This window comes from Salvelinus fontinalis, chromosome 7 (assembly GCF_029448725.1).
Source record: "Salvelinus fontinalis isolate EN_2023a chromosome 7, ASM2944872v1, whole genome shotgun sequence".
NCBI classification, from domain to species: domain Eukaryota; kingdom Metazoa; phylum Chordata; class Actinopteri; order Salmoniformes; family Salmonidae; genus Salvelinus; species Salvelinus fontinalis.
This window is the reverse complement of record NC_074671.1, coordinates 50005431-50030218: the sequence shown is the minus strand read 5'-3', so window position 1 is coordinate 50030218 and position 24788 is coordinate 50005431. Positions and strand designations below refer to the sequence as shown.

General features: G+C 46.4%; 3 protein-coding genes across 22 annotated transcripts in view; 1 reads left to right on the top strand and 2 right to left on the bottom strand.

Moving 5' to 3' along the window:
* LOC129859616 (protein TANC1-like) overlaps positions 1 to 2412 on the top strand; it is a 52372-nt gene extending 49960 nt beyond the window's left edge. For all 3 annotated transcript variants that reach the window (XM_055929638.1, XM_055929640.1, XM_055929639.1), the window contains one exon: positions 21 to 2412. In XM_055929638.1, the coding sequence (XP_055785613.1) occupies positions 21 to 1479 (1459 nt within the window). In that variant the 3' untranslated portion in view covers positions 1480 to 2412. The remainder of the gene's footprint in view (positions 1 to 20) is intronic.
* wdsub1 (WD repeat, sterile alpha motif and U-box domain containing 1) lies at positions 2186 to 12569 on the bottom strand. Its single transcript, XM_055929644.1, has 13 exons — positions 12326 to 12569; positions 8430 to 8849; positions 8085 to 8272; positions 7817 to 7903; positions 7578 to 7671; positions 7414 to 7447; positions 7250 to 7290; positions 7028 to 7134; positions 6698 to 6715; positions 6045 to 6071; positions 5745 to 5924; positions 4723 to 4857; positions 2186 to 4558 (listed from the first exon to the last, which is right to left on the bottom strand). Exons 2-13 carry the CDS (start codon positions 8825 to 8827, stop codon positions 4407 to 4409), a joined length of 1461 nt encoding a protein of 486 aa, XP_055785619.1. The 5' UTR covers positions 8828 to 8849; positions 12326 to 12569; the 3' UTR covers positions 2186 to 4406.
* Positions 12570 to 14939: 2370 nt separating this feature from the next.
* Positions 14940 to 24788, bottom strand: part of LOC129859615 (bromodomain adjacent to zinc finger domain protein 2B-like) — a 78855-nt gene continuing 69006 nt past the window's right edge. For 12 of the 18 annotated variants that reach the window (XM_055929620.1, XM_055929624.1, XM_055929627.1 and 9 more), the window contains 14 exons: positions 24291 to 24545; positions 23714 to 23937; positions 22456 to 22530; positions 22088 to 22382; positions 20971 to 21960; positions 20493 to 20772; positions 19980 to 20135; positions 19102 to 19262; positions 18553 to 18881; positions 17848 to 17983; positions 17496 to 17642; positions 16929 to 17272; positions 16589 to 16732; positions 14940 to 16435 (listed from right to left, as the gene is read on the bottom strand). In XM_055929620.1, coding sequence (XP_055785595.1) covers positions 16279 to 16435; positions 16589 to 16732; positions 16929 to 17272; positions 17496 to 17642; positions 17848 to 17983; positions 18553 to 18881; positions 19102 to 19262; positions 19980 to 20135; positions 20493 to 20772; positions 20971 to 21960; positions 22088 to 22382; positions 22456 to 22530; positions 23714 to 23937; positions 24291 to 24545 — 3693 coding nt within the window. In that variant the 3' untranslated portion in view covers positions 14940 to 16278. The remainder of the gene's footprint in view (positions 16436 to 16588; positions 16733 to 16928; positions 17273 to 17495; positions 17643 to 17847; positions 17984 to 18552; positions 18882 to 19101; positions 19263 to 19979; positions 20136 to 20492; positions 20773 to 20970; positions 21961 to 22087; positions 22383 to 22455; positions 22531 to 23713; positions 23938 to 24290; positions 24546 to 24788) is intronic. The other 6 variants (XM_055929630.1, XM_055929637.1, XM_055929632.1 and 3 more) reach the window with 1 other exon arrangement.

Sequence of the window (24788 nt, the reverse complement as noted above, 5' to 3'; positions counted from 1 at the left end):
CGCCTCATGTGTCCATCCAGGCAGTATGCGGCGGCGCTAGCTGACCTCAGCGAGGCGTCTCGGCTCTGCCCCACCAACCGGGAGATCCGCCGTCTGCTGACGCGTGTGGAGGACGAGTGTCAACAACAACAGCAGCAGTCCCCCAACACACCACAGGGCCAACAAGCAGCACACAGCCAGACTCCCGACGACCTCACAGAGAGGAGCCAGGACACAGAGAGGAGTTGTGATACACAGAGCCAGGATGAACTAGATGATGATTATGAAGAGATAGGGGGAGAGGAAGAGCCCTCACAGAACCCCTATGGACCCAACAGGCCCAAGAACCCCTATGGACCCGACAGGGCTCTCCCATCAGTACCAGGCGCAGTGGGCTTAGCTCCCCTGGAACCCAGGCCTGGTTCCCCTCTGGACGAGTCCACACAGACCAACCTGTCTCTGGACAAGCAGGGCCCTGTCCTGCAGGGTCCTAGACAAAACCAAAGCATGAAGACCAAGCAGCAGCACTGTAACTCCCTGCAGGTAGGGGGCAGACCAGGGGGCAGGCCTATGTCTCTGTGTGGCCCCTCCAGCCCCCTGCCAGGCAGACACATCTCTACCTCCCTGAGACCCAGCCCTGGCCTGGGCATCGACATCAGCCCTCTGCCCTCTTCCACAGACCACCAACTGGGGCTCACCCCTGCCAACCACCACCACTCCTCATCTGTGCAGCCCTTCCAGGGCCACTCCTCTAGCCTGGCTAGGGGAACAGACAGGCTCTCAGCCCACCACGGCACCACGCTGGACGGACAGGCTGGGTCCCTCACCCCTGGGTTTGGTAAGGAGGTAAGGAGGGAGGGTCCTGGGGGGTCAGCTGGCCCGGGTCTGCGTTCTGGTGGTCAGACGGGCAGTATGAAGGCCTCCAGCTCTAGCAGTAGCTTAGCCTCCAGCGGGACCCTGTCAGACAGCGGCAGGATCCAGGCACCTCAGGGGCCCGACGTGCCTCGCCCCAGACCGGCTAAACCAGAGCTCAAGCCTCGGCCCTTCATGGGGGTGAAAGACAAGGCAGTGCGTGTCCAGGGGCAGCCCCCACCTGGACTGGGCTGGCAAGGTCAGCCTCACTCCCAGCCACTCTCCCCTGAAGGTCTAGAGAACCAGAGACACAGCATGGCCCCTATGGACAACATCCAGGGATTAAATAATGAGTTCAAGCAGAGGTCCTCTTATGCGGAGCCACTGCAGAGCCAGACTCCCCTCCAGGTGCTCAACGGGGCCCAGGCTCAGGCCCAGCACCTGGCCCAACAGGCTCAGGCCAAGGCCCTGGCTAGGGAGTTTGGAGACAGATTCTACCACCGGGAGCCAAGACCAGGTCCAGCTGCAGGCCTACATCACTCCTCCCAGTTCCCAGACGGGAACCACCGGCAGGCAGGGCTCACCAGAGATAACCCAGCCATCCTACCCATCAAACCTAAACGCTCCTTTATAGAATCCAACGTCTGAACTGACCATACATTCAGTCAAGCACAAACACAGGTGCAGACACCATAACAACTTTCTCTGTATTCCAGAGAAACGGTGGCAAGGGAAGGGTTTCAAAGTTTCTTTCTTAATCTGACTCTTGTAAAGTGACAGTGTATGTGATGCACTGCGTTTAGACTTAAGCAGTATTTGAGGCTTTTGTGCTTTTTGCGTAAGCATGCCTAGAGCAACTCCAGTAAGCCAACAACACAGTGCACATAATCAGACCTGGGAAACACCATATAGTACCAGCCCAATAGCTGAACAGTAGCACAGCATCCTACTATGGGCCATTATAACAATGATGTAGTTTGTAAAGAAAAACACGGAAGGGTTTCGATACTAATGGACGAGAAGCCATTTGATTAAACGGTTGGCTAATGATCGGCACGCATATTGAATAGGGATACATTAGATTTGTATGCGTTCTATTTATAGACTATATAAGTGGTGATAGCCTTTGTCAGTATAACGGAGCCCTCAATGCAAAGTGTTTCTCAATGCATGGAGGGTTCTTTTCCTTTGTACATTTTTATAAATAATCATATTTAAGTGTACATATAATCCTACGGACATTGTTGTAACTGCTTGTTGTTGCGGTCTATGTTCATGTATTTACTGTGCCGATGGCTTGTTCAGCTGTAAGAGCAATATATTTTATATAGTTATTTTTGCACAGCTAGAGAAATAATTGAAAAGTTGATGGATTTATTTAGTTTATGTGCGCACAACATTAACAGTTTACAGTAAGGTACAGAATAGCTTGTAAGGGTATTATTGGTGAGATGATACAGATATTCTACATGAACATTGTTGCCATCCTTGATTTGTGAGCTATGCGACACATTATACAGACTATGCTCAAGCACTACTACCATAATCATGGGAAAATAAAATCTCTTTGGAAAACTAAAATGACATCTCCCTTCCACTCATTTCAAACACCCATGTGTAAAATTGTATGTGTACCGACATCTGCTATCCCTGTTATACAACTTCAGCCATAGATTGAACACTTCTGTTGTTGGCACCAGTATCCCTTAAATGCCTACAGTGCATTTTCCAATTTTTGTCAGACTACAGCCTTATTCTAAAATGGTTCAACATTTTTTTTTAAATCCTCATCAATCTACACACAACACCCATACTGACACCCCCCCCCCCCCCCAAAAAAAATGTTTGCAAATAACAAACTAAATACCTTATTTACATAAGTATTCATACCCTTTGCTATTAGACTCAAAACTGAGATCAGGTGCATCTGTTTCCATTGATCATCCTTGAGATGTTTCTACAACTTGATTGGAGTCCACCTGCGGTAAATTAAATTGATTGGACATGATTTGAAAAGGCAAACACCTGTCTATATAAGGTCCCATAGTTGCCAGTGCATGTCAGAGCAAAAACCAAGCCATGAGGTCGAAGGAGGCACAGATCTGGAGAAAGGTACCAAAACATTTCTGCAGCATTGAAGGTCCCCAAGAACATAGTGGCCTCCATCATTCTTAAATGGAAGAAGTTTGGAACCACCAAAATTCTTCCTAGAGCTGACCTCTTGACCAAACTGAGCAATCGGGGGAGAAGGGCCTTGGTCAGGGAGGTGACCAAGAACCCGATGGTCACTCTGATAGAGCTCCAGAGTTCCTCTGTGGAGATAGAACCTTCCAGAAGGACAACCATCTCTGCAGCACTCCACCAATCAGAACTTTATGGTAGAGTGGCCAGATGGAAGCCACTCCTTAGTAAAAAGCATATGACATCCCGCTTGGCGTTTGCCAAAAGGCATCTAAACTGTCAGACCATGAGAAACAAGATTCTCTGGTCTGATGAAACCAAGACTGAACTCTTTGGCCTGAATGCCAAGCGTCACATCTGGAGGAAACCTGGCACCATCCCTACTGTGACACATGGTGGTGGCAGCATCATGCTGTAGGGATGTTTTTCAGCAGCAGGGACTGGGAGACTAGTCAGGATTGAGGGGAAGATGAACGGAGCAAAGTACAGAGATCCTTGATGAAAACCTGCTCCAGAGCGCTCAGGACCTCAGACTGGGGGCGAAGGTTCACCTTCCAACAGGACAATGACCCTGAGCACACAGCCAAGACAACATAGGAATGGCTTCGGGACAAGTCTCTGAATGTCCTTGAGTGGCCCAGCCAGAGCCTGGACTTGAACCCGATCAAACATCTCCGGAGACCTGAAAATAGTTGTGCAGTGACGCTCCCCATCCAACCTGACAGAGCTTGAGAGGATCTGCAGAGAAGAATGGGAGAAACTCCCCAAATACAGGTGTGCAAAGCTTGTAGTGTCATACCCAAGAAGACTTGAGGCTGTAATCACTGCCAAAGGAGCTTCAACAAAGTACTCAGTAAAGGGTCAGAATACTTATGTAAATGTGATATTTATTTTGATTTTTTTTTTTTTTTTTAAATACATTTGCTCACATGTCTAACCTGTTTATGCTTTGTCATTATGGGGTATTGTGTGTAGATTAATGGGGGGGGGGAAAACGATTTAATCAATTTTAGAATAAGGTTGTAACATAACAAAATGTGGAAAAAGTCAAGGGGTCTGAATTCTTTCCGAATGCACTGTACATTGTATCATCGTCCATGAAATGGTTTTGGAGAGAGAGAGTAGAGTAAATAGCAGAGTTAAACATGGTCAACATGCATGAGTTTGAGAATATATATATTAGAATGTCTCATCAGCTATAAATATTTACATTCTAAAGCAGTTTCATCCCAACAGACACAGTAAGGGGTTGAATCGAAGCTCAGTATGGTCAACCTGAAAACATCATATATAGCTTTATGTACTATGAGCCTACTTTTGGTCAGAAGTTAACTGAGGGATAGACCTGCATTCAGATTGAAATGATGTAGAAGATGCCCCTGCATCCCTCTTTCTCACTGGCTGGTCCTCCAGCGTCCAATAGCCATCTTCAGGGTTCGGTTTGGGGTCAGAAGTGTTGTCTGTAAGGGCAGGTTGGTCATGGGGCTGGAACGATTCTTGGTTGCGATCCAGCTCTCAATCGCTTCCCTCTCATAGGAGTACCCATCTGTTCAGAAGAAAAGGTAGACAAGATGGATAGTGTGTTTTGCATCCTTTAAAAGCATGCCACTGTTTTGCAAAAAATGTTGTAGCATAGAAATAGATAGATAGAATCTTGATAGCTAAAAATGGACAGACAGAAAGACAGGTTGCCATGGGGAAGTGTCCCACCTGCAGCGATAACAGGGTCCTTCATCAACTCTCTGGTGATTGGACAGAGGTACTCATCAGGAACACCGGTACACACACACCCCGCCTTCAGCTCCTCCACCTTCCTCAGGACCTTACTGCGCAACCCCACAGACTCTACAGCACACCAACAGGAAACAACCAGGCAGAGATTTGGGAAAATTGTACATTGGGCTTGCATCATTTGTGGACGTGCTATCCTAGCTTGAACACACTGCGTACATGACCCAGTTCCTGGTCACCATGGAGACTACAGTAAAGCGAGGTCAGTCTGTGTGTGTGTGTGTTAGACACACAAAAAAAACAAAATGAGCCCTCCGCCCCTGAGAGGAAAAATAATCATCTCTCTCCATCAGGAAGATAACAACCTGGCATGGTGCCATCCCTCACTCTCAGAGACAGAGAGTAGAAAGAGACACCCATGTCTGCTAAGAGATTCATCTCTGTTAGAGAACAGGGCTGTTTGGTTACTATGGTTGCTATTGGCGTGAGAGACCAACAACAGACCCACACCTACCACCTCACAGAGAAACTAGGGTGAAAGATCTTTATTTAAAAGAGAAGATATACGGATCAACCAAAATCTGTAAATCACATTTTTTTGTTGGTATTAGCTGCAAACCATTTTTTATGTTACAGGATATGTATTTTGGTATGAGTAATTGTGTTATATAATAGGCGCAGAAATCTTAAAAGCAGATTACACTCGCGGTGCAGAATACACATGGCCTAATCTAACCCTGTACAGTTAAAATGTATGTAATCCTGAGTAAATCTCATATTAACATTCATTCCTCAATGTCCACCTTGTTTTTCACTTGTCCCTCCCCCTACTTAAAAAAAGATTCCAGCCTGAGTTTGTGATGACGCTCCGTTTCCAGCAACTGTACAAAATGTAGATCTCAGATACCAGACTGAAGAGTGGGTAATGTGTATAATATGATAATGTACCATTAGCTGTATGATAATGTGTATAGTCGATGGTGTGATGTGCCGTCCCCCACCTATGTTGAGTTCTGAGGCCAGTGTCTCCTTGGTCAGACTGACGAGTTCCGCTCCATCTATGTTGTTTGCCTTGAAGTTTTCCACCAGCGCCTGCAGCCCCTCTTCACACAGCCACGCCCCCACGTCCTCCTCTGACCAATCACTGACCAGAAGCCTGGAGTGACACAGCAACTTTCTGCCTAATAGGTCGGAAAACAGGAAGTGACCGCACATTAGTATCTCTCAATGACATGTTACTATAGGTATTAAATGTGTAACCTATCAAAAGTTTCTACGGTGCTTTTTAGTCACTTTCCTACCTTCGCATGAGAGTGTTGCAGTTTCAACTGGAAAACAAGATGTGAAAAATGAAATACATTTCAAACAGCACAGTAAGACTCCACTTAAAAAAGAATAATACCATTATCAACTAAAATGGTGAACATTAACGTATTTAAAATGACAGTCATTGAATTGCAAGCCTTTTATTGACAAGCCTCTCTTAGAAAGAGTTGCGTATAGGTTATTGGAAAACCCTCAGGTGAGAGGAGAGGAAGAAAGCGAGCCTATAGTTACACAGTGTACAAAACATGAACATCTGCCCTTTCCATAACATAGACTGATGAATTGAGGCTGTTCTGGGGGCAAAAGGGGGGATGCAACTCAATATTAGGAGGGTGATCTTAATGTTTTGTATACCGTGTACACTAATACAGTGAATCCAAATGAAAAGTGAAAAGCAACTTGGTTCTCGGCAGGCAGTGCTTCAAGGCAAAAGTCACCCGGAAACACAACAGGCTATGAAAGACTCAGTCATATTAGCAGAAGGCATCATCACCGGGGTAGAAGTATCACTCTCAATAAAGCCCTCTGATAGCAGCAGGACTCCTAGGTTTCACAGAGACCCTCCATCCCTCACTGCTTTCAATGAGCAGATGGGTGGTACAGATAAGGAAGAGAATTTAAAACTCACCAGGTAAAGATTTGCCTTCTTTTTTCCCCCCGTGATCCATGCAGAGAGAGGGATGATGATAGGCAGAATAAAAAAACATAATTAAGCCATAATCAATAAAGAAGAGCTGATGCAAAAACAGCACATAATCACCAGGCTGTCATCACCATTAAGTCAATAGGATCTTTGTTTACATGACAAAATAGTGAAACAGTACGTAGGAACCCACACATCGTGACTCAGAATGCTAATGCCATTCTTAATGCCAATAACACTGGAAGCTTGTCAGTACATGTACCTCTACCTCCTATCTTAGATTTCTGTCCATCTTTGTGTGTGTGCGTTACCCACCATGGCCACTGTGTCCATCCTCTAATCTCCATATATTGACAGTCTTGTCCATAGAACCCGTGGCGAACAGAGGTGTGCTGGGAGAGAAGGCGCACGCCGTCACGTACCTACAGCAAAGGATCATGGGAGGGAGGACGGAAAGGTACGTTTTTTTAAAAGCAGGCTATTCGAATAAGGCCATTGAGATGTGACGATGTCCCAAAGGGTAAGAAGGAAGATTACCTCTCATGTTGGTTCAATGTGTAGAGCAAAGTCCCCTGGCTCTGAAAAAGCAACAACATTCAAGTTCAGATGGGAGGTGTTCATGGATTTCTATGTGGAACATTAACATGGGGAGTTACACTGAAATGACATCTACGGTAATGAAAAGAGCTCGAGTGTCTTACAGCATCATACACTGTGACCGTTTTGTCCACTGAGCTGCAACAGAAAAGGAAATGGTCAAAAGCAACACACTTCTCCCCCTTGTGGCCAGTTGGAGTAAATGTATAACTTTATCTTGACTAACTGTGAGAGCGCTTTGCCATAGATCACCTACGGGCGGACTTACCCAGACACAAGCAGCTGTCCGTCTGCAGAGAAAGCACAGGAGAGCACCGGGGCAGACTGGCCGGTCAGGGTGTGCAGCAGCTGCATCTTACAACCTACGGGCCAGAGGGGACGGATGGACTACGCCTTCAGATCATTCATTGTGAACACACATCCACCACATCATTCGATGACCAACAAATGCACACAGTTCAACGTTAAACAGCACACTTGCGTATCCATAGCGCGCGGTCTACGTACTGCCTGTGTTGGACCTGGAGACGGTCCATATCTTCAGCGTGCTGTCTTGTCCACAGGAGGCCAGGCGGAACTGTACCCTACCGCTATCTGAGAGACGGGAGCAAATGAATCAAACACAACAAATTCCCATACATGTAGACTCCCAAGATCCCAGATCAAAATGTTGCACTGTATAGACAACTCCTCTGATCGTTGTTATGTTCGTAAAAACAGATCTGGGAACAGGCCAACTCATAAGACGGCGGGAGGATGAAAATATTATCATCACCACTGAGGATATTGGGGCCAAAGCAGCAGCAGGTGACCCCCAAGTCGTGAGTGTTCTTCTCCGCATGAAGCTGGTTCATGTCCAGGTCCCACAGCCTGAGGTCCCCATACGTAGATCCAGTGACAAACATCTGGCCACAGGGGGTGAAGGAGCAGGCCACCATAGTGGTGTCATTCACTGCCCCCGTCCTGTCGACAAATAATCAGTTAAGAACACTCCACAAGAGACAACACGTAACATCAGTCTGCAGAGGCCAGCAAAGCCTCACTCGATATAGGCAACACACGCAGGCCTATTTATGCTTAGATAACATGGAGATAAATAACACCTAGCAATTATGTTCACCTGTGCAATGTTTTCGTATGGAAATCCCAAAGACCTAAAGTACCATCAGACGCCCCCGAAACCAGGTGTGAAGAGTTGGGCGAGAAGGCGCAGACCCTGACGGGGTTCCTACCCGGATGCTCCAGCACTGCCTCTATCTCACCCGTGTCCGTTGACCACACAACTGTTGAACCATCAGTTGAACACGAGGCTAAATACTGACCACAGGCGCTGAAGCAACAACAATGGACGCCATAGCCGTGGCCAGAGAGCGGGGAGTATGGGACTTCGGAAAAGTCTCGGGTGTTGTAAATTCGTAAGGTTTTGTCAGCTGAACAGGTGGCCAGCAGTGTCGGGGAGAAGGCGCACCAGTTGACATCGTCGCGATGGTCTTGCAGGGTGCAGATCAGGGACACCATTTGAGTTGGTCTTGAAGAATCCCTTAGACAATAGAATATAACTATTAACTACATCATTATTAACTACGACATTACAATGATTACAAGATAGCTATCATTGTCACTTCACCTCTACCTACATGTACAAATGACCTCAACTAACCTGTTACTCCTGCACACTGACTCGGTACCGGTATCCCCTGTATATAGCCTCATTATGTTATTGTGTTACTTAATTATTTGTTATATTTTCCTTTAGTTTATTTATTAAATATTTTCTTAACTCTTCTTGAAATGCACTGTTGGTTAAGGGCTTGTAAGTAAGCATTTCCCGGTAAGGTCTACACTTGTGGTATTTGGGCGGATGTGACAAATAAAGTTTGAGTAGATTTGCCTCATTATTATCAAACAGTTTGCCACACCTGGCAACCACCTGAAGTTGCCAGAGCAGAGAGGTTGCAATTGCATGCATTTTAGCAAATAGGCTACTTACTACCCACTTGACTAACCACTGGGCAAAAACTGGTTGAATCAACGTTGTTTCCAAGTCATTTCATGCCAAAAAAATAATGTGATGACGTTGAATCAACGTGGAAATCTAATTAGGATTTACAAAGTCATCAAATTTAAGGGCTTTTAGTATTTTGACTGCCTCGCCTGGTTCACCAACTACTTCTCAGACAGAGTTCAGTGTGTCAAATCGGAGGACCTGTTGTCCGGACCTCTGGCAGTCTCTATGGGGGTGCCACAGGGTTCAAACCTCGGGCCGACTCTTTTCTCTGTATACATCAATGATGTCAGTCTTGCTGCGGGTGATTCTCTGATCCACCTCTATGCAGACAACACCATTCTGTATACTTCTGGCCCCTCTTTGGACACTGTGTTAACCTCCAGACGAGCTTCAATGCCATACAACTCTCATTCCGTGGCCTCCAACTGCTCTTAAATGCAAGTAAAACTAAATGCATGCTCTTCAACCGATTGCTGCCCACACCTGCCCGCCCGTCCAACATCACTACTCTGGACGGTTCTGACTTGTGGAATATGTGGAAATCTACAAATACCTAGGTGTCTGGTTAGACTGTAAACTCTCCTTCCAGACTCACATTAAGCATCTCCAATCCAAAATTAAATCTAGAATCGGCTTCCTATTTCGCAACAAAGCATCCTTCACTCATGCTGACAAACATACCCTCGTAAAACTGACTATCCTACAGATCCTTGACTTCGGCGATGTCATTTACAAAATAGCCTCCAACACTCTACTCAGCAAATTGGGTGCAGTCTATCACAGTGCCATCCGTTTTGTCACCAAAGCCGCATATACTACCCACCACTGCGACCTGTATGCTCTCATTGGCTGGCCATCGCTTCATATTTGTCGCCAAATCCACTGGCTCCAGGTCATCTATAAGTCTTTGCTAGGTAAAGGCCCACCTTATCTCAGCTCACTGGTCACCATAGCAGCACCCACCCGTAGCACGCACTCCGGCAGGTAAATTTCACTGGTCACCCCCAAAGCCAATTCCTCCTTCGGCCACCTTTCCTTCCAGTTCTCTGTTGTAAATGACTGGAACGAATTGCAAAAATCACTGAAGCTGGAGACTCATATCTCCCTCACTAGCTTTAAGCACCAGCTGTCAGAGCAGCTCACAGATCACTGCACCTGCATATAGCCCATCTGTAAATAGTCCATCCAACTATCTCATTCCCATACTATTATTTATTTTGCCCCTTTGCACCCCAGTATCTCTACTTGCACACTCATCTTCTGCACATCTATCACTCCAGTGTTAAATTGCTATATTGTAATTATTTCGCCACTATGGCCTATTTATTGCCTTACCTCCCTTATCCTACCTCGTTTGCACACACTGTATATAAAAAAAATTTCTATTGTATTATTGACTGTATGTTTGTTTATTCCATGTGTAACTCTGTGTTGTTGTTTTTGTCGCACTGCTTTGCTTTATCTTGGTCAGGTCGCAGTTGTAAATGAGAACTTGTTCTCAACTAGCCTACCAGGTTAAATAAAATGGGAGAAATATATATCACCCGACTATTAACCTAAATGCAATGACATGGTGAGAGGTTTTGTTGATTTCACGTTAGTTGATAACTCAACCAAATCTATACATTGAACTGACGTCTGTGCCCAGTGGGTAGTTAGTAGCGAGCAGATCCGGCACCTTACGCTTGCTTACAGCTGCACTACAGGGTCGGCCAGGCTTCGCAGAGCTGGCGCGAGATAAGGCTCAGAAAATGTACCTCAATCCTGGGATGAGAAAGGCTTTGAGAACCTCGAATCAATTGTCCCATTATCCCAACTGTTACACCGACAAGATTGAATGACTGCTAATTTTTCAGGAAAACCACTTCTGTTCCTCATGCGAAATAGCAGTTGCCACATCAGCCATTTTGGAATAGCAGTGTCAGCCAATCAGCTCCTTTGTTGTTAAGCGCAACGTGATATTCGATCATGGCTGCTGTGGCTAATGCTAGTTAATATGTAGCCAATAAAACTGAACTCCGCGAATAACAAATGAGTTGCGCGCCTAGTGAAACTAGGTTCAGCACCCAACGACTCAGCACCGAAATCAGTCGTTTTTATGAAAACGTAATTTTATGTGATGTCGGAACTCCAGCCCGCCCACTCAACTCGTAATAGTGGCTAGTTAACATGAGGACTATAAGTCTTTCAATCTTCTCTGTGTAACATTTGGGAGTATTCGAAGTACAACTCGTTCCTGGAATTATGTATGTTTGCTGAGCCATATGCGCTGTGTCTTAATATAACGCTGCAATATTTAACTTTTTGGGCGACCCGAACAAATTCACATAGTAATGTGAGTTATAAATCTGTAATTCTCATTGAAAGCAATTTTAAGAAGCAGTAAAGATGTTCAATGTGCACTATTTCTATACTTCCTGATCTTAAGTTTCGTTTTTTCATATTTTACTTTCGGTATTGTACACCAGCTTTAAAACAGCTGAAAATACTGTAATGGAACAAGCAGGGAGCAGGTCTCGATCCCTCGACCTTCTAGCCCAAAGTCCAGCGCGCAATCGACTGTGCCCCAAAAGCATGCTTGTGCGGAAGACTCGATATCCGCCCTTATAAACCCAGGGTCGTTACAATACAATATTTTTTGTTTATTGAAAATATATTTCACATCAGTTTAGATGGTACAATGACTATCTACACTATACTTGCTTGTTTGTTTTATCACAAACTGGAATTAGACAAACTATTCGAATATTTAGCAACCACAAATGGCGGAGCGATTTATGTATAGTGCACCTTTATGCAAACTGCCTAACTGACCATGTAATGCAGCTATAAGCAAGCATAAGGTGTCGGATCTGCTGCTAACCCTTTAGCTATTCTAGCTGTTCGCACAACAACAGCATCATTCTATGCTCCTGTTGTTTAGTTTGTATTATAACAAATGCATGTAAATACAAAGGCAGTATTATTTTATATTCAAACTAAAGTGGTATTTATGTTTATTTGCTTACCTCTTTGCGTGTCTCTGTTCAATGTTTACTTCCTGGTCATGCGCACGCTGTCATATGATCAGCTGACCGTAATGACCTTCCCCCCCCAGAAATATGCATCTATGGGTAGCTGCAGTGACCAGGGTATTGCCGCGTTCAAACAACTGGGAGCTCGGAAATCTCCACTTCAAACTTCAGTGCGTTCAAGACAACTGGGAACTCGCGAAAAAAACGAGCTCTGACTTGGATAATTCGTTTTGAACGGTCATCCAACTCAGAACTCTAGAGCTTCGACTAACCGACCTTAAGATCACTGACGTCATGATTTGACCTCGTTTTTTCCGTGTTCCCATTTGTCTTGAACGCACCATATGGCGAGTGGGTGTGTCCAAATGAGTGGGTGTATAGACAGGGAATCAGCTAATTGTGCAGATTTGGTGCGCCTCAAGAAACGGAAGAAAAACGTCCACTATTTTCCTTTCGACAAACCCACACTCCAGTCGCCATATTGGGATGCAGCTACGTCCCTTTCTCGAAATATGAGCCATGGAGCTTGCCAGCCTGCAGTCCTAAAACCCGTAAATGAGTTCGTTCAGCCATTCCTATGGGGGGAAATTAATGGGGAAATAATAGGGTTTTGGGATAAACACTGAGAATGTGATGAAAGAAATAAAAGCTGAAATAAATCATTCTTTCTCCTATTATTCTGACATTTCACATTCTTAAAATAAAGTGGTGATCCTAACTGACCTAAAACAGGGACTTTTTACTTTTACTATGATTAAATGTCAGGAATTGTGAAAAACTGAGTTTAATTGTAATTGGCTAAGGTGTATGTAAACTTCCAACTTCAACTGTACGTGAAGCATTGAGACCCCAGTTGGCCACAGAGCCGGTACAGAGAGGTTCCAAACAAAACTCTTTATCGATGATAAATGTTGCTATTTTGGTTAAACATAGTCATAGTCAGCATATAAGTGACGGGGACACGTCCCCTCCAATATTCCAGAGAGCTATTTTGTCAAAGGGGGCTATTTTGCCAAATTCAAAAGTTTCATCAAATCATTTCTACACATTAGTTTTGGATCTGATACCCCCAGGTGTCCAATAGAGAATTGAATAGCTTGATGGTTCATGTTATTACTATCTTAAAACAATTATATGTGTTAATATAGGCCTCAAAGGCCTAGTTAAAGACAAAACACATACAAAAATAGTTATTTGGAATAAAAGGTGGTTGTCAATAATGTTTTACCCAAGCGCTCCCCGGAGGAAGAAGGCCATGTTCCTGGCACAAAAAAGTTTGAGAAACGCAGAAAGAAACATGTTGCCTTACCTTGAAAGCAGTGTAAGCAGATAGAGGCCAGTTATGGACCTAAACCACTGGAGGCTGCTGAGGGGAGGACGGAGCAAATGGAATGGCATCAAGCACATGGAAACCACGTGTTTGATGTATTTGATACCATTCCACTTATTCCGCTCCATCCATTACCACGAGCCCGTCCTCCCCAATTAAGGTACCACCAACCTCCTGTGACCTAAACTCAAACACTCATGAAAATATGAAAGTTATTGTCTATCAAAGAATGTCCTTTTGGCCATAAAAAAGTGATATTATACAAATGGATAGATTGGATAAAATCTATTTGTCATTTTTGTTAGTGTCCACCCTAAGATTGGAAGGTTGGTTCGATCCCTGCTCAAGTCCAAACAAAGACTCTAAAATTGGGACCTGATGCCTCTCTACTTGGCACTCAGCATTAAGGAGGTGGATTGGGGGTAAGGCCCTGCTACAGATTAGCATCCTGTCCAGGGGGTGTACTTGTACATCAAGTTGCCTCATACAAAGGCTTACTTGTCCAAGGTTTACTTAAAGGAGTAGTTCATGATTTTTTTACTTGATGTTACATGGTTCCTCACCCTGCCAGTAGTCTATGGGCCAGGACAAATGTTTTTTCTTCTTTAAACAGCCACTAAAAATTTAGCTAACTTTAGCCATCACTAGCTAAAAATCAATGGAAGGGATAGGGACATGTGATCCCTGTGGAAGGGATAGGGCCATGTGATCCCTGTGACCAAAATAACCTGAAATCAACTGAAATCAACTCCATATTTGGTTTGATGTTCACATGCCCGTCACTACCATTGATTGCTTAAAAACTATTTTCGTTTCTTTTTGACAATTTTCATGGAATTTTCATGGAAAACAACAACGAAGAGAACAAACTGCAGTGGACCCGGACGATAGGCGACATCTCCCACTTTCTCTGGCAGCCTCTAACTCTTCTCAAGTTCTCCTTGTAGGCTACCCTTACAGTATTTGACAGATCTAAAATGACTCGAACTCCAAAGTCTAGATTCTAATCTAAACCCTATTGTTTATTAACATATACTCATAAGCTAGATGTATCAAATTATTTTATATTTGTGTGAACAAAAGAGCAAGTAGAAGTAGATGATTATAGGGGCCAAAATAAGCCCTATATGGAATGGGTACTACATTCATGTGCTACCCAAAAGCATTTCAAAACTAAAAAAGCTATTCTCCTCCCCACTCACATCATCCAAATTAAAATGGCAAGACTCATGACACAGGGTCGGTAGAATAGGGGAAATAACACACCCAGAGTGAAACTAGGTTGAAAAACATCCTTTAATAGGTCCGTGCCACACACTAGTGAAAAATAAAGCTCCTACAAAAAGAATGATATTTTTTTTTCACAATATCTTAAATAAAGTAACTTCAAGTACTCTGACTTGGGTACAAAAAACTCTAGCTGCCTCCATTAGGCCACGACACACAGCAAGATTCAAACACAGTGGTTACAAATGGCCTTACGTCCTCTGTACTGTGGCAAGGCAGATGTGGGGAAATGTTTCATGGAAAATAAGACAAAAAAAATACTTAAACGTTGTTTGTTTGTTTTCCTCTTTCTGTATGGAGAGGAAAGATTACTGTGTCACTGTCAGACTTTGGAGGCCATGTTGGATTGAAATTATATATAAAAATAATGTCATCATAAAAATGGAAAAAACTAAAAAATTATATCCCCTACGCCCCTGTTGGAAGGGTAGGCACTACCAAGATTAAGGATACCACAGTGTTTGCAGAGGATATGTATATATTGTACAAACAATATTTATGTTTTTTTTTATCACTTTCACTAAAATAGAATAGAATGCTACAATCATTCTAAGGCATAAACAATATCTGATATTTTAAACAATTCGTTCCAAACAAGACTTGAATATTGACATTAATAAACAGTATATACACACGTATCACCATTGTCTGACTGTTTTTCTGCAATTTTTGTAATTAAATGCAGTTGTACAGTTTTAACATAATGATTACAGTCCTTTGATGCCCAAAAGCATAGAACAGTGTAAACAGTAATTTTTTTCTTGGCTTTGTTTTCATATTTGAAAAAAGAAAAAGAAAAGTCAAACACAAAGACAGACATTCCTTTCGATTCAAAGCAGTTGAGCTGATTCTTCCTTTTCATAGAAAATGATGTGGACCTTTGTTTTATTTATTTATTGATTCATAAATAATTATTAAAAAATTAAATACATTCACTATAATACGATTAAATAAAAACAAAACGTCTATTTACAAGTAGTGGAAAGTATTCTACCGCAGATGCATCTCGGGTGGTTGAGAAGGATGAGGATTCAGTGCAATGATCTTGAACAGGAAATGGTATTGCACTAAGACACCCGGTTGACATTGTGTGGGACTCTTTGGGTGTTCGGATCCCTGTTGTACTGTAGCAACACCAGCGTTACAAGTCTGTCTGTTGACATTTCACTTTAACCGCCCCGGGTTCGTCCCAAAGGTACAGACGGACCAGCATCATCATCTTGTTGTTCCCAAAACGTGGTGCCTCCGCTATGAAATGTCAAATAATGTTATTAGAGGTCTGGTTTGAGACAGTGATGATGATTGGTAAAACAACACCCAAACTGATGGATTAGTTTATTTGCTTGAGAAGCTCTGTCCATCTCTTATCAAAGAACTTCCTCATGTTGTGTCCCGCTCGCCCGATGTCTGAATTGTCTTCATTAAACTTTTCACAGTTATCAAAAACCAGGTTGACGTCAATAATGAAAGTCTCCAGATTCTGATACCTGAAACGAGAGGAACAGATCATTTCGAGTAAATGAGTAAAACACTCGATTGTTGTGTTATCTTTTCCTGGCTACGTGACTAGATCAGAGGTTAGTCATAGTATGACTACTAGGGACCGGATAGTAATAGTGTCATATTAATTGTGAACTCACTGGCTGCTGATGAGCTTCTCTCTGATGGTGGCGAAGTCCATGGGCTTCTTGATGACCTTCCTGTAGCCAGGGATCCCCTTGGTGTTGACGGGGTTGAGGAAGGGCCAGGCATCCTGGTGGCGCTCCAACTCAGCCAGGAGCACCCTGCAGAAGACAACACACACACACGTCATGAAGGGAATATGTTCGTTCAAGTGTTAACAGTACATTGCAATGCCCCCGGCAAATACATTTACAACCCGCATCTGCATTTCCATCAGCAACTCGCTGATTTAAAGTGCTGATACTTGTCCTGAGAAAATGACTCAAAGGTTTATGGTGTAGTACAGTAGTACAGTACCTGCACAAACCCAGGTCTCTGTTGTTGTCTCTGGCTGTCTTGGCTCTCTTCACACACACCACAGGGCTCTCCTGACTGGGTGTCTGGGGCGTGGGCGGGGCCTGGGATGGGGCGGGACTCTCTTCTCCTTTCCTCTTCCTGCTGGGGGGCTCTTTCGCTCCTCCTCCTTTCTTTGGGGTGCTGTTGGCGCTCGCCGAGTCGTCCTCTGACAACTCCACGTTACCGTTACTGTTGCCGGCCTGCTTCCCGTTCCGCTTGGCCTCGGCAGCGGTGGGTTTCTTCCCGCCTCCACCCGCCACCGGTTTGCTCGGCGGCTTCTTGTTCTTGGGAGATGGGCCGCTCGCCTGAGGGGAGAGGGGAGGATTCATGCAGATGTACTTACATAGCAATGGCACTTGGCATATTGTGTACACAGTGTTGTTGAATGACCTACTTTGAAATAATATATGATATGAAAATGACAGGTACATAATGTAGAGGTACATGACTGATACGCATGGCTGACATAATTCTATAGTAAAGTACGATATGTAAATGTTGAACAGTGGCCTGGACAGTTTGGGTCACCTTGGATATGCAGGCGGGGCAGTACCAGTCCCCCTCGGGGATGGTGGTGATCTTGGGTTTGTGACAGTACGTGTGGCAGCCTTTGTCACAGCCGTCACACAGCAGGAGCAGGTCCTCGTTGTCACCCTTCCTGCAGATCTGACAGTACTGAAAGCAGACAACGCAGTGTTACCTCAAACCCAAGGGATGGATTTTCGAACCAAAATTTACCAAGATTTACATTGGAATCCACTCCTTAAGGGACTTGAAATGGCCTTGGGATTCAAATGCTCTCCAATGATACACAGTATTCATTTCCCTAGCATATTGAAATTCCGGGCCAGCCAGCTACAGTCGTTGAGGTTGTACTCACCACTTTCATGATGGACCTCTCCCAGGCGATGGACTTCTGGAGCTGCTGGAGACACATGGCCAGCTGGGCGGCACTGCGGACGTCGCTCAGGGCCTTCCTCCACACCTTCATCCCATGGGCCACCTCCTCCTCGCCCCTGTGGAAGGCAACGCAGATGTCAGAGGGATGGACGCATACAAACAGGAAACGGAAAGTCGGACACGGAATCATGCAGGCAGGTACACACACTCAATCATTCGCTTTCCAACACAAACACTTGCCCATACACAGACACACGGCCACTCTCACCACAACTCGCTGAGGCTGTGCAGTCAGACACCGGTGTGAGTGAGTGAGTGAGTGAGTGAGTGAGTGAGTGAGTGAGGCAGGCAGGCAGCAGGGACATATGGGTACAGGTACACACACTGCCATGCAGGAGTGACGCCCATGCAGATGCCGGGAGAGGAGGAAAAATAATGGTAGAGGGGACGAGGTGGATGCCGTGATTACTGACGCAGAACACCATGCAGACGGCCAGAAAAACTCAGCAGGAAAAAACATTCACCACACTGTGAGTCAACCCCAAACCAGAAGACAACCATGAAAATACACAATAAAAGATGCAATCCCCCCCCAAAAAACGACAGCATAGGTAGATGTCTTTTTGAAAAATGAAACAAAAAAGCACACAGAAGTGTTTGGTTGAATCCTGAGTGGATGACCTACCCTTCCCTTTCAGCACTACTGGAGGGAGCGGGGACAGTGACGGTACCGATAGCCCCCACATTATCCAGCCTGATCTGAATGGTGGTACCTAAGGGGCTCCTCAGGTACCTTCTCTCGATGTTCCTCTCCAGGTCCGCCAATCGCGTCACCGCTATGTCCAGAGGGTTGTCCGCGTGACGCACCACGCCGCCCGCCTTGTGGTCCGCCTTGTCCTCCGGTTGGTCTTTGTCGCCAGCGCCGCCCGCTGCTGGTTGGTGTTTGGGGAGGGGCTTGTGCTCGTGGTAGACCAGGTCCTCCCTTTCTGATTGGGGCTCGAGGTACATCCAGCCCTGCGCAGGGAATGGTGGGTAATATAGTCTTTAGGTTAAAACTTAAATAACAACCTATTTACTAGATCGTGGTTAACAGTTAGACTTGAAAAGGTTAGCGAGTGACCACCGCTACTATTCATTACTTTCGAACAGAGGCCTATATTTTCTCCGGTGGATAGGGATGAGAGCTATAATAAAAGGAAGCTGCCCGTTTGTTGATGTCGTTGTTGTTGTTTACCTTGACCTGCAGGCTGGCGGTGGTGACCTTCCTCTCCAGCTCCTCCACCTGCTGCAGCACAGCGATGTCCATCTCCATGGCCTGCTCCTCCACACACCACCCCCGCACTGACTCCACACTCACCTGGCTCTCCTCCAGCTCACACAGCTCTATCATGGCCGCTGCACATTGGGGAGACAGGACGGCATTAGAGACCAGTCATACACTCCATAGACGCGTGTGTAAGCGCACAAAACATACATATTATTCGCACATGAGACCCAACACCCACAGACTTGCTTTTTGTCGCTCGCTACTCCCTCTCTAACGCAACAACAAAACCACACACACTCTACCACTCCCCATTCTCTCTCACACACACACACACACACACACACACACACACACACACACACACACACACACACACACACACACACACACACACACACACACACACACACACACACACACAGATTAAGAATTCAATATCCAGACACAAAGAGCTGTTCAATCAGAAACCACACGAACGTTAACAAATCTGGCTTTGATGTCAGACTCATATTGAGCAGTCAGTCATGCGTCATGTACCAAATGTCAATTCATTGTGAAGCGCAGGGGCTTGGAGTGTGCTCAGTAGGGGTATAACTACTCAGGGCTGTCATAACACAGTGCTCAATCAGACTCCAGCACAAAAGTCTTTGTGAAAGTCGGGGCCTGCCAGTCGGAATGCTGCTCAGTTTCACTGACACAAAATCAAAGCTACTTTATTCATTCATATCCATTGGGATCTGTTGGCTAAAACTACTCTGTAAAGGCTATGCAGATTGCTAAAGATCGGGTGAGGGACCTACCAGCCAACCAACTGACTGAGTGACTGTCAGACATACAGTACTTACCGTCTCGGTGCTTGGTGCAGACCTGTGGGATGAGCTCCATGTATTTGTGCATCTGTCGGTGCAGGCCCTTCTCTCTGGTTCCCCGGCTGTGGAGGGACCCCACCAGGGAGCGCAGCTCCTCAATGTCTGACACCCGCCACCAGCCTGACAGCATCTCTGCGCACACACACACACACACACACACACACACACACACACACACACACACACACACACACACACACACACACACACACACACACACACATAAATAAACATATGGAAATGTTTCAGAAAAATTACTTAAGACAATATAATTCCCCCTTGAAATAGATCTACAGTATTCTGATACAGAACACACTCCAGTGCTGTTCTCGCTCCTCAAGAGATTCCTTTCTTCCACCCAGTAGAACAAAACAAATTATTCATTTTCATGACTCAGTCAAAAAATAAAAGTTGATTAAATAGAATAAACTGAATAAATAGATGACTCATGACACACACACGCTCGCGCATACACACACACACGCTCACCCTCAGGGATGGGCCGTGGTGTGGGGTGGTCCGAGTGCTTGGGCACCTCCATCATGGCGGGAGAGGGCACCGTGGACGAGAGCTTCTCGCCGGGAGGAACGGGCGACTCGCTCTTGCTGGAGACGCTGGGCGGCGCGTTGGCACTGCCCTCCAGGGAGCTGAGGCCCGAGTGGCCTGGCAGGGGGCTGCTGCAGAAGGGTAGCTGGCTGGGGCTCAGCATTCCACTGGGCCAGCCACCGCAGAACGCTGAGAGACTCAGCAACGACCCTCCAGCCTTAACCTAGAGGGGGGAGATACATACACAGACACTTCAACATCATGATCAGAAAAACTAATGTGTATCACTACACTTAGGCCTGTCGCTTCAAGCAGAACCTCCATTCTTCTGATGTTACATTTATTCATACGATTTTCCATTATGAGTTTCTACTACCAGTATAAATCATTAGGACAAGGTCTGTCCTTGCAGCGTACTGACCTGCAGGGCTGACAGAGGGTAGTTGATGAAGCCAGCTGGGTGGTGGGGGCTGGCTGAGGCCGACGCTGCCGAGGGGGTGAGAGGCAGGGCGGGGGAGGCCGGGGGAGACCTGGGCCGGGTGAGGCTGGAGGAAGGCAGCGGGGAGGACTGGAGAAGGCTGGGCCCAGGGGAGGGAGAGGTGGTGAGGGAGGTGTCGTCACAGGGGGAGCGGGGAAGCAGGCTGAACCAGTGACCGCTCCTCTCTGTCAGGACCCTGAGGAGCTGGTCACTGGGGAGGTACTGGAGCTGTGGAGGGTTAGGGGCTAGGGTGGAGGTCTTCATAGGGCTGAAAAGCTGGGGTGGGGGGCTCAGAAGGGAGGAGAACGAGGAGGGGGACGAGGTGGAGGTGGGGTAGCCGGGTTTGGCCTCCTCGCACGGCAGGTTCGGCGCCGTCGATGCACAGGGGCTTGTAGGTAAGGCGGGCAGGGAGGCGTTGTTGGTGGGATCGGATGGTGGTGCTGTTTTTGTTGTCGTGGTGACAGACGGTGGCCTGGGGCTGCCGTTGTATTTGGGGCGGGGTTCTGCCTTGGCTTTGCGGGTTTCCTTGGCAACGTCCTTAGCGACGTCGAGGAGCGTGGTCAGTTTGGAGAGAGAGGCCGGATACAAGAGGAAAAGATTGGGAGAACCTTTCTTCTCCTCCTTCCCTTCCTCTGACCCCACGGGGGTGTAGACGCTCCTCTCCTCCCCGCCGACGCCCCCAGGTTTCTTCTTCTGCACCTCCTCCTCCTGCGGCTCCTCCTTGATGTGCACCTCCCCTGCTGCCGCCCTCCTCCTCCTCTCCCTCTCTTTCTCCAGCTCCCCCGCAGCCTCTCCGCTCTCCATGGCCTCGATGAAGACCCCTCCGCAGTGGGGCAGAACCCAGTAGCGCCGGCGGTACCGGTCCTGGCCGTACATCATGGAGCGCAGGGAGTGGGACGCCTCAAACAGCTTCCTCCTCACCTGGTGCTGTTGCTGTGAAACCAAGCAAGACCATCATGACCTGAGTTATAACTAAATCAATGAATCAATAATATCTAACTATTTAGTATTGTTCTTCCACAGAGATGGAACTCTCAGATCTCCGGATAGAAGGACTTACCTTGGCTAGCTTCTCTATCTGTTTCTCCAGCTCCTCCACACTAGTTGATTGGTCCCCATCGTCCTCGTCACACGTTTCCACTTTCTTCGCCTTCTTCATCTCCTCCTCCTCTTCCTCGTCATCTTCATCGGCCAGGTCATCGCTGTCTTCATCTTCATCATCGTCGTCGTCGCTTTCTGCTCCGGCCTTTCTCTTGCGTTTGAGGCCAGAGGAGGGCGTACCCAGGGGCTGGGCCTCCTCCCCTCCCATGCTGGCATCTCTCTTCCCGGTCCGCTTGGCATGGATGGCCCTCAACCTGGAGAGAGAAACACACAGGTGAGCATTCAGATGCACACACACACACACCCGTCAACACACACAACACTTACTTTTTGAGTTTGCCCTCGATCAGCCACTTGTCCTTCCTCATGTTGGTCATGTGATCAAGGTTCTTGTCGATCTCGCTGTAGAAACAGAGAAAGATACAGTATGTCAGTTCACACGTACAGGTAACTATGGAAACAGTGAGTAAATGAGGGATGCAAAGTATATTGAAAGCAGGTGCTTCCACACAGGTCTGGTTCCTGAGTTAATTAAGCAATTAACATCCTATCATAATTAGTATTATGTATAAAAAGCTGGGCAGGCCATTATTTTGGCTACCATGTCTACGCCTCCATAGGATGACAATGTCCCCATCCACAGGGCACGAGTGGTCACTGAATGGTTTGATGAGCATGAAAACGGTGTAAACCATATGCCATGGCTGACTCAGTCAACATATCTCAACTCAATTGAACACTTATGGGAGATTCTTCAGCGAGACCGCGATTTCCACCACCATCAACAAAACACCAAATTATGGAATTTCTTGTGGAAGAATGGTGTCAGATCCCTCCAATAGAGTTCCAGACCCTTGTAGAATCTAGTCCACGGTGCATTGAAGCGGTTCTGGCTCGTGGTGGCCCAACGCCCTAGTAAGGCACTTTATGTTGGTGTTTCCTTTATTTTGGCAGTTACCTCTAGTTAACACATACAGTACAATTCTCTCTCTCTCTCTCTCTCTCGTGAATAATTGATGTATTGGCTTCTCTCTATATCAAAATTGAATCCCACTCCAGATTAGCTGATCTATCCGGAGTCTTACACAGCATTAATAAAACACGACAGCATTAGCAGCTGAGTGAAGTCAACTAAACGTCATTATTTGTAAGGAGCTAAAAGGCAGCAGGCTCACAACAGTATGGAAGCCTCCTGTACACTAAACCTTTCACACTGGCTCCACCTAATAGGACCGGAAGGGACGACGATGCCTGATCTACAAGGATGTCATCTCATGCTTGTGAAATGTCGTCTGCATATCCTATCAGTAAAACCAGTAAAAACATGGAATCCATATTTGGATTCCATGTTTGATCTCCTTACGTATTGCACAATAATCTATTCCCTTGTAGCTCCACTGGTATGAGGCCTGTGTGACGTACAGCGCTGGCAGGTCAGCATCTCTCCTCCTACCTGTCCACGCTTTTGCTGCAGATAGAACCTGAGCTTTAATTGTTTCGTTTCAATTGTTCTTTCTTCTCTCCTTCTGACGGCGCTCTTGCTGCAGCATGATCTATTTCAATGTTTGGCGTCTCCTGTTCTTACCTGACTACACTCTTGCTGCAGGCCAGCTCATTGGCCAGAAAGCCTAGTATGGAGGCCTTCTGGGCGGGGGTGTGAGCCTGGAAGGCCTTGGTCTTCAGGCTGAGGGCCAGCTCAGCCAGCTCAGTCTGCCCGCAATGGGCCCCCATGTACATCTGCAGCACCTCCGACACGTTGTCCCGGTTGATGCCCACGTTGGTCAGATGGTCCCCCAGCATGGTCTTGGTCTGGGGGGAGAGGAGAGAGACAGGACGGGTGAGTCATTGAAGATAGAGGGAAAGACAACATGGTCTTGGTCTGGAAAGGGGGGGGGGGGGGGGGGGGTCGTGATAGAGTGGTTCCAGGTATACTTTCCAGGGGAGTGTTGATTCATAGGCAATGGGCTGGTTTCCCAGACACAGATTAAGTCCTAGACTAAAAAGCATGTTCCGTGGAGATTCTCCATAGAAAGTGCTTCTTAGTTCTTAGTCTGAGACTAGGTTTAACCTGTGTCTGGGAAAGCGGACCAATGTGTGTAGGTTTGTATTTTCCCTATGTGAGAGCCTGCTTGGTATGTTCCTGTACATGTACAGTATCTCACCTTGTGTCCTGGGGGCAGTCCTGGGTCACACACGGCCAGGGAGAGCAGTCTGACCAGCAGGTCCTGGACGTGTCCCATGCTGTCTCCCACGTTGAGCAGGCCCTCCTGCAGCATGCCCAGGGTGGGTACGTCCACCCCCACATCGAAGCCCAGCACCTTCCCAAAGCCGCGTAGGAACTGCATCAGCATCAGGCAGTCAGACACCGCACCCCCCGGCAAGATCAGGCCAGGGATTCTGAAAAACTCTGGAAGAGGCTGGAAGGAAAGGTAAGGAGAGAAGGAGGAATGTTTAGGATACATCTCACATGACACCCTGGGACTCCTATAGTGCCCTATGTGGACGGCAGTATATGGGGAGTAGTGTGACTAACATATTGCAATGTCAATGACTGAATCACATGGCTCTGAATGGTCACTTTTTTAAAAAGGTTATCATTAGTAAACATGTGGGGGACTATTATCTTGTCCCTCCCTCTGCATTACTCTCTTTAGCCACTT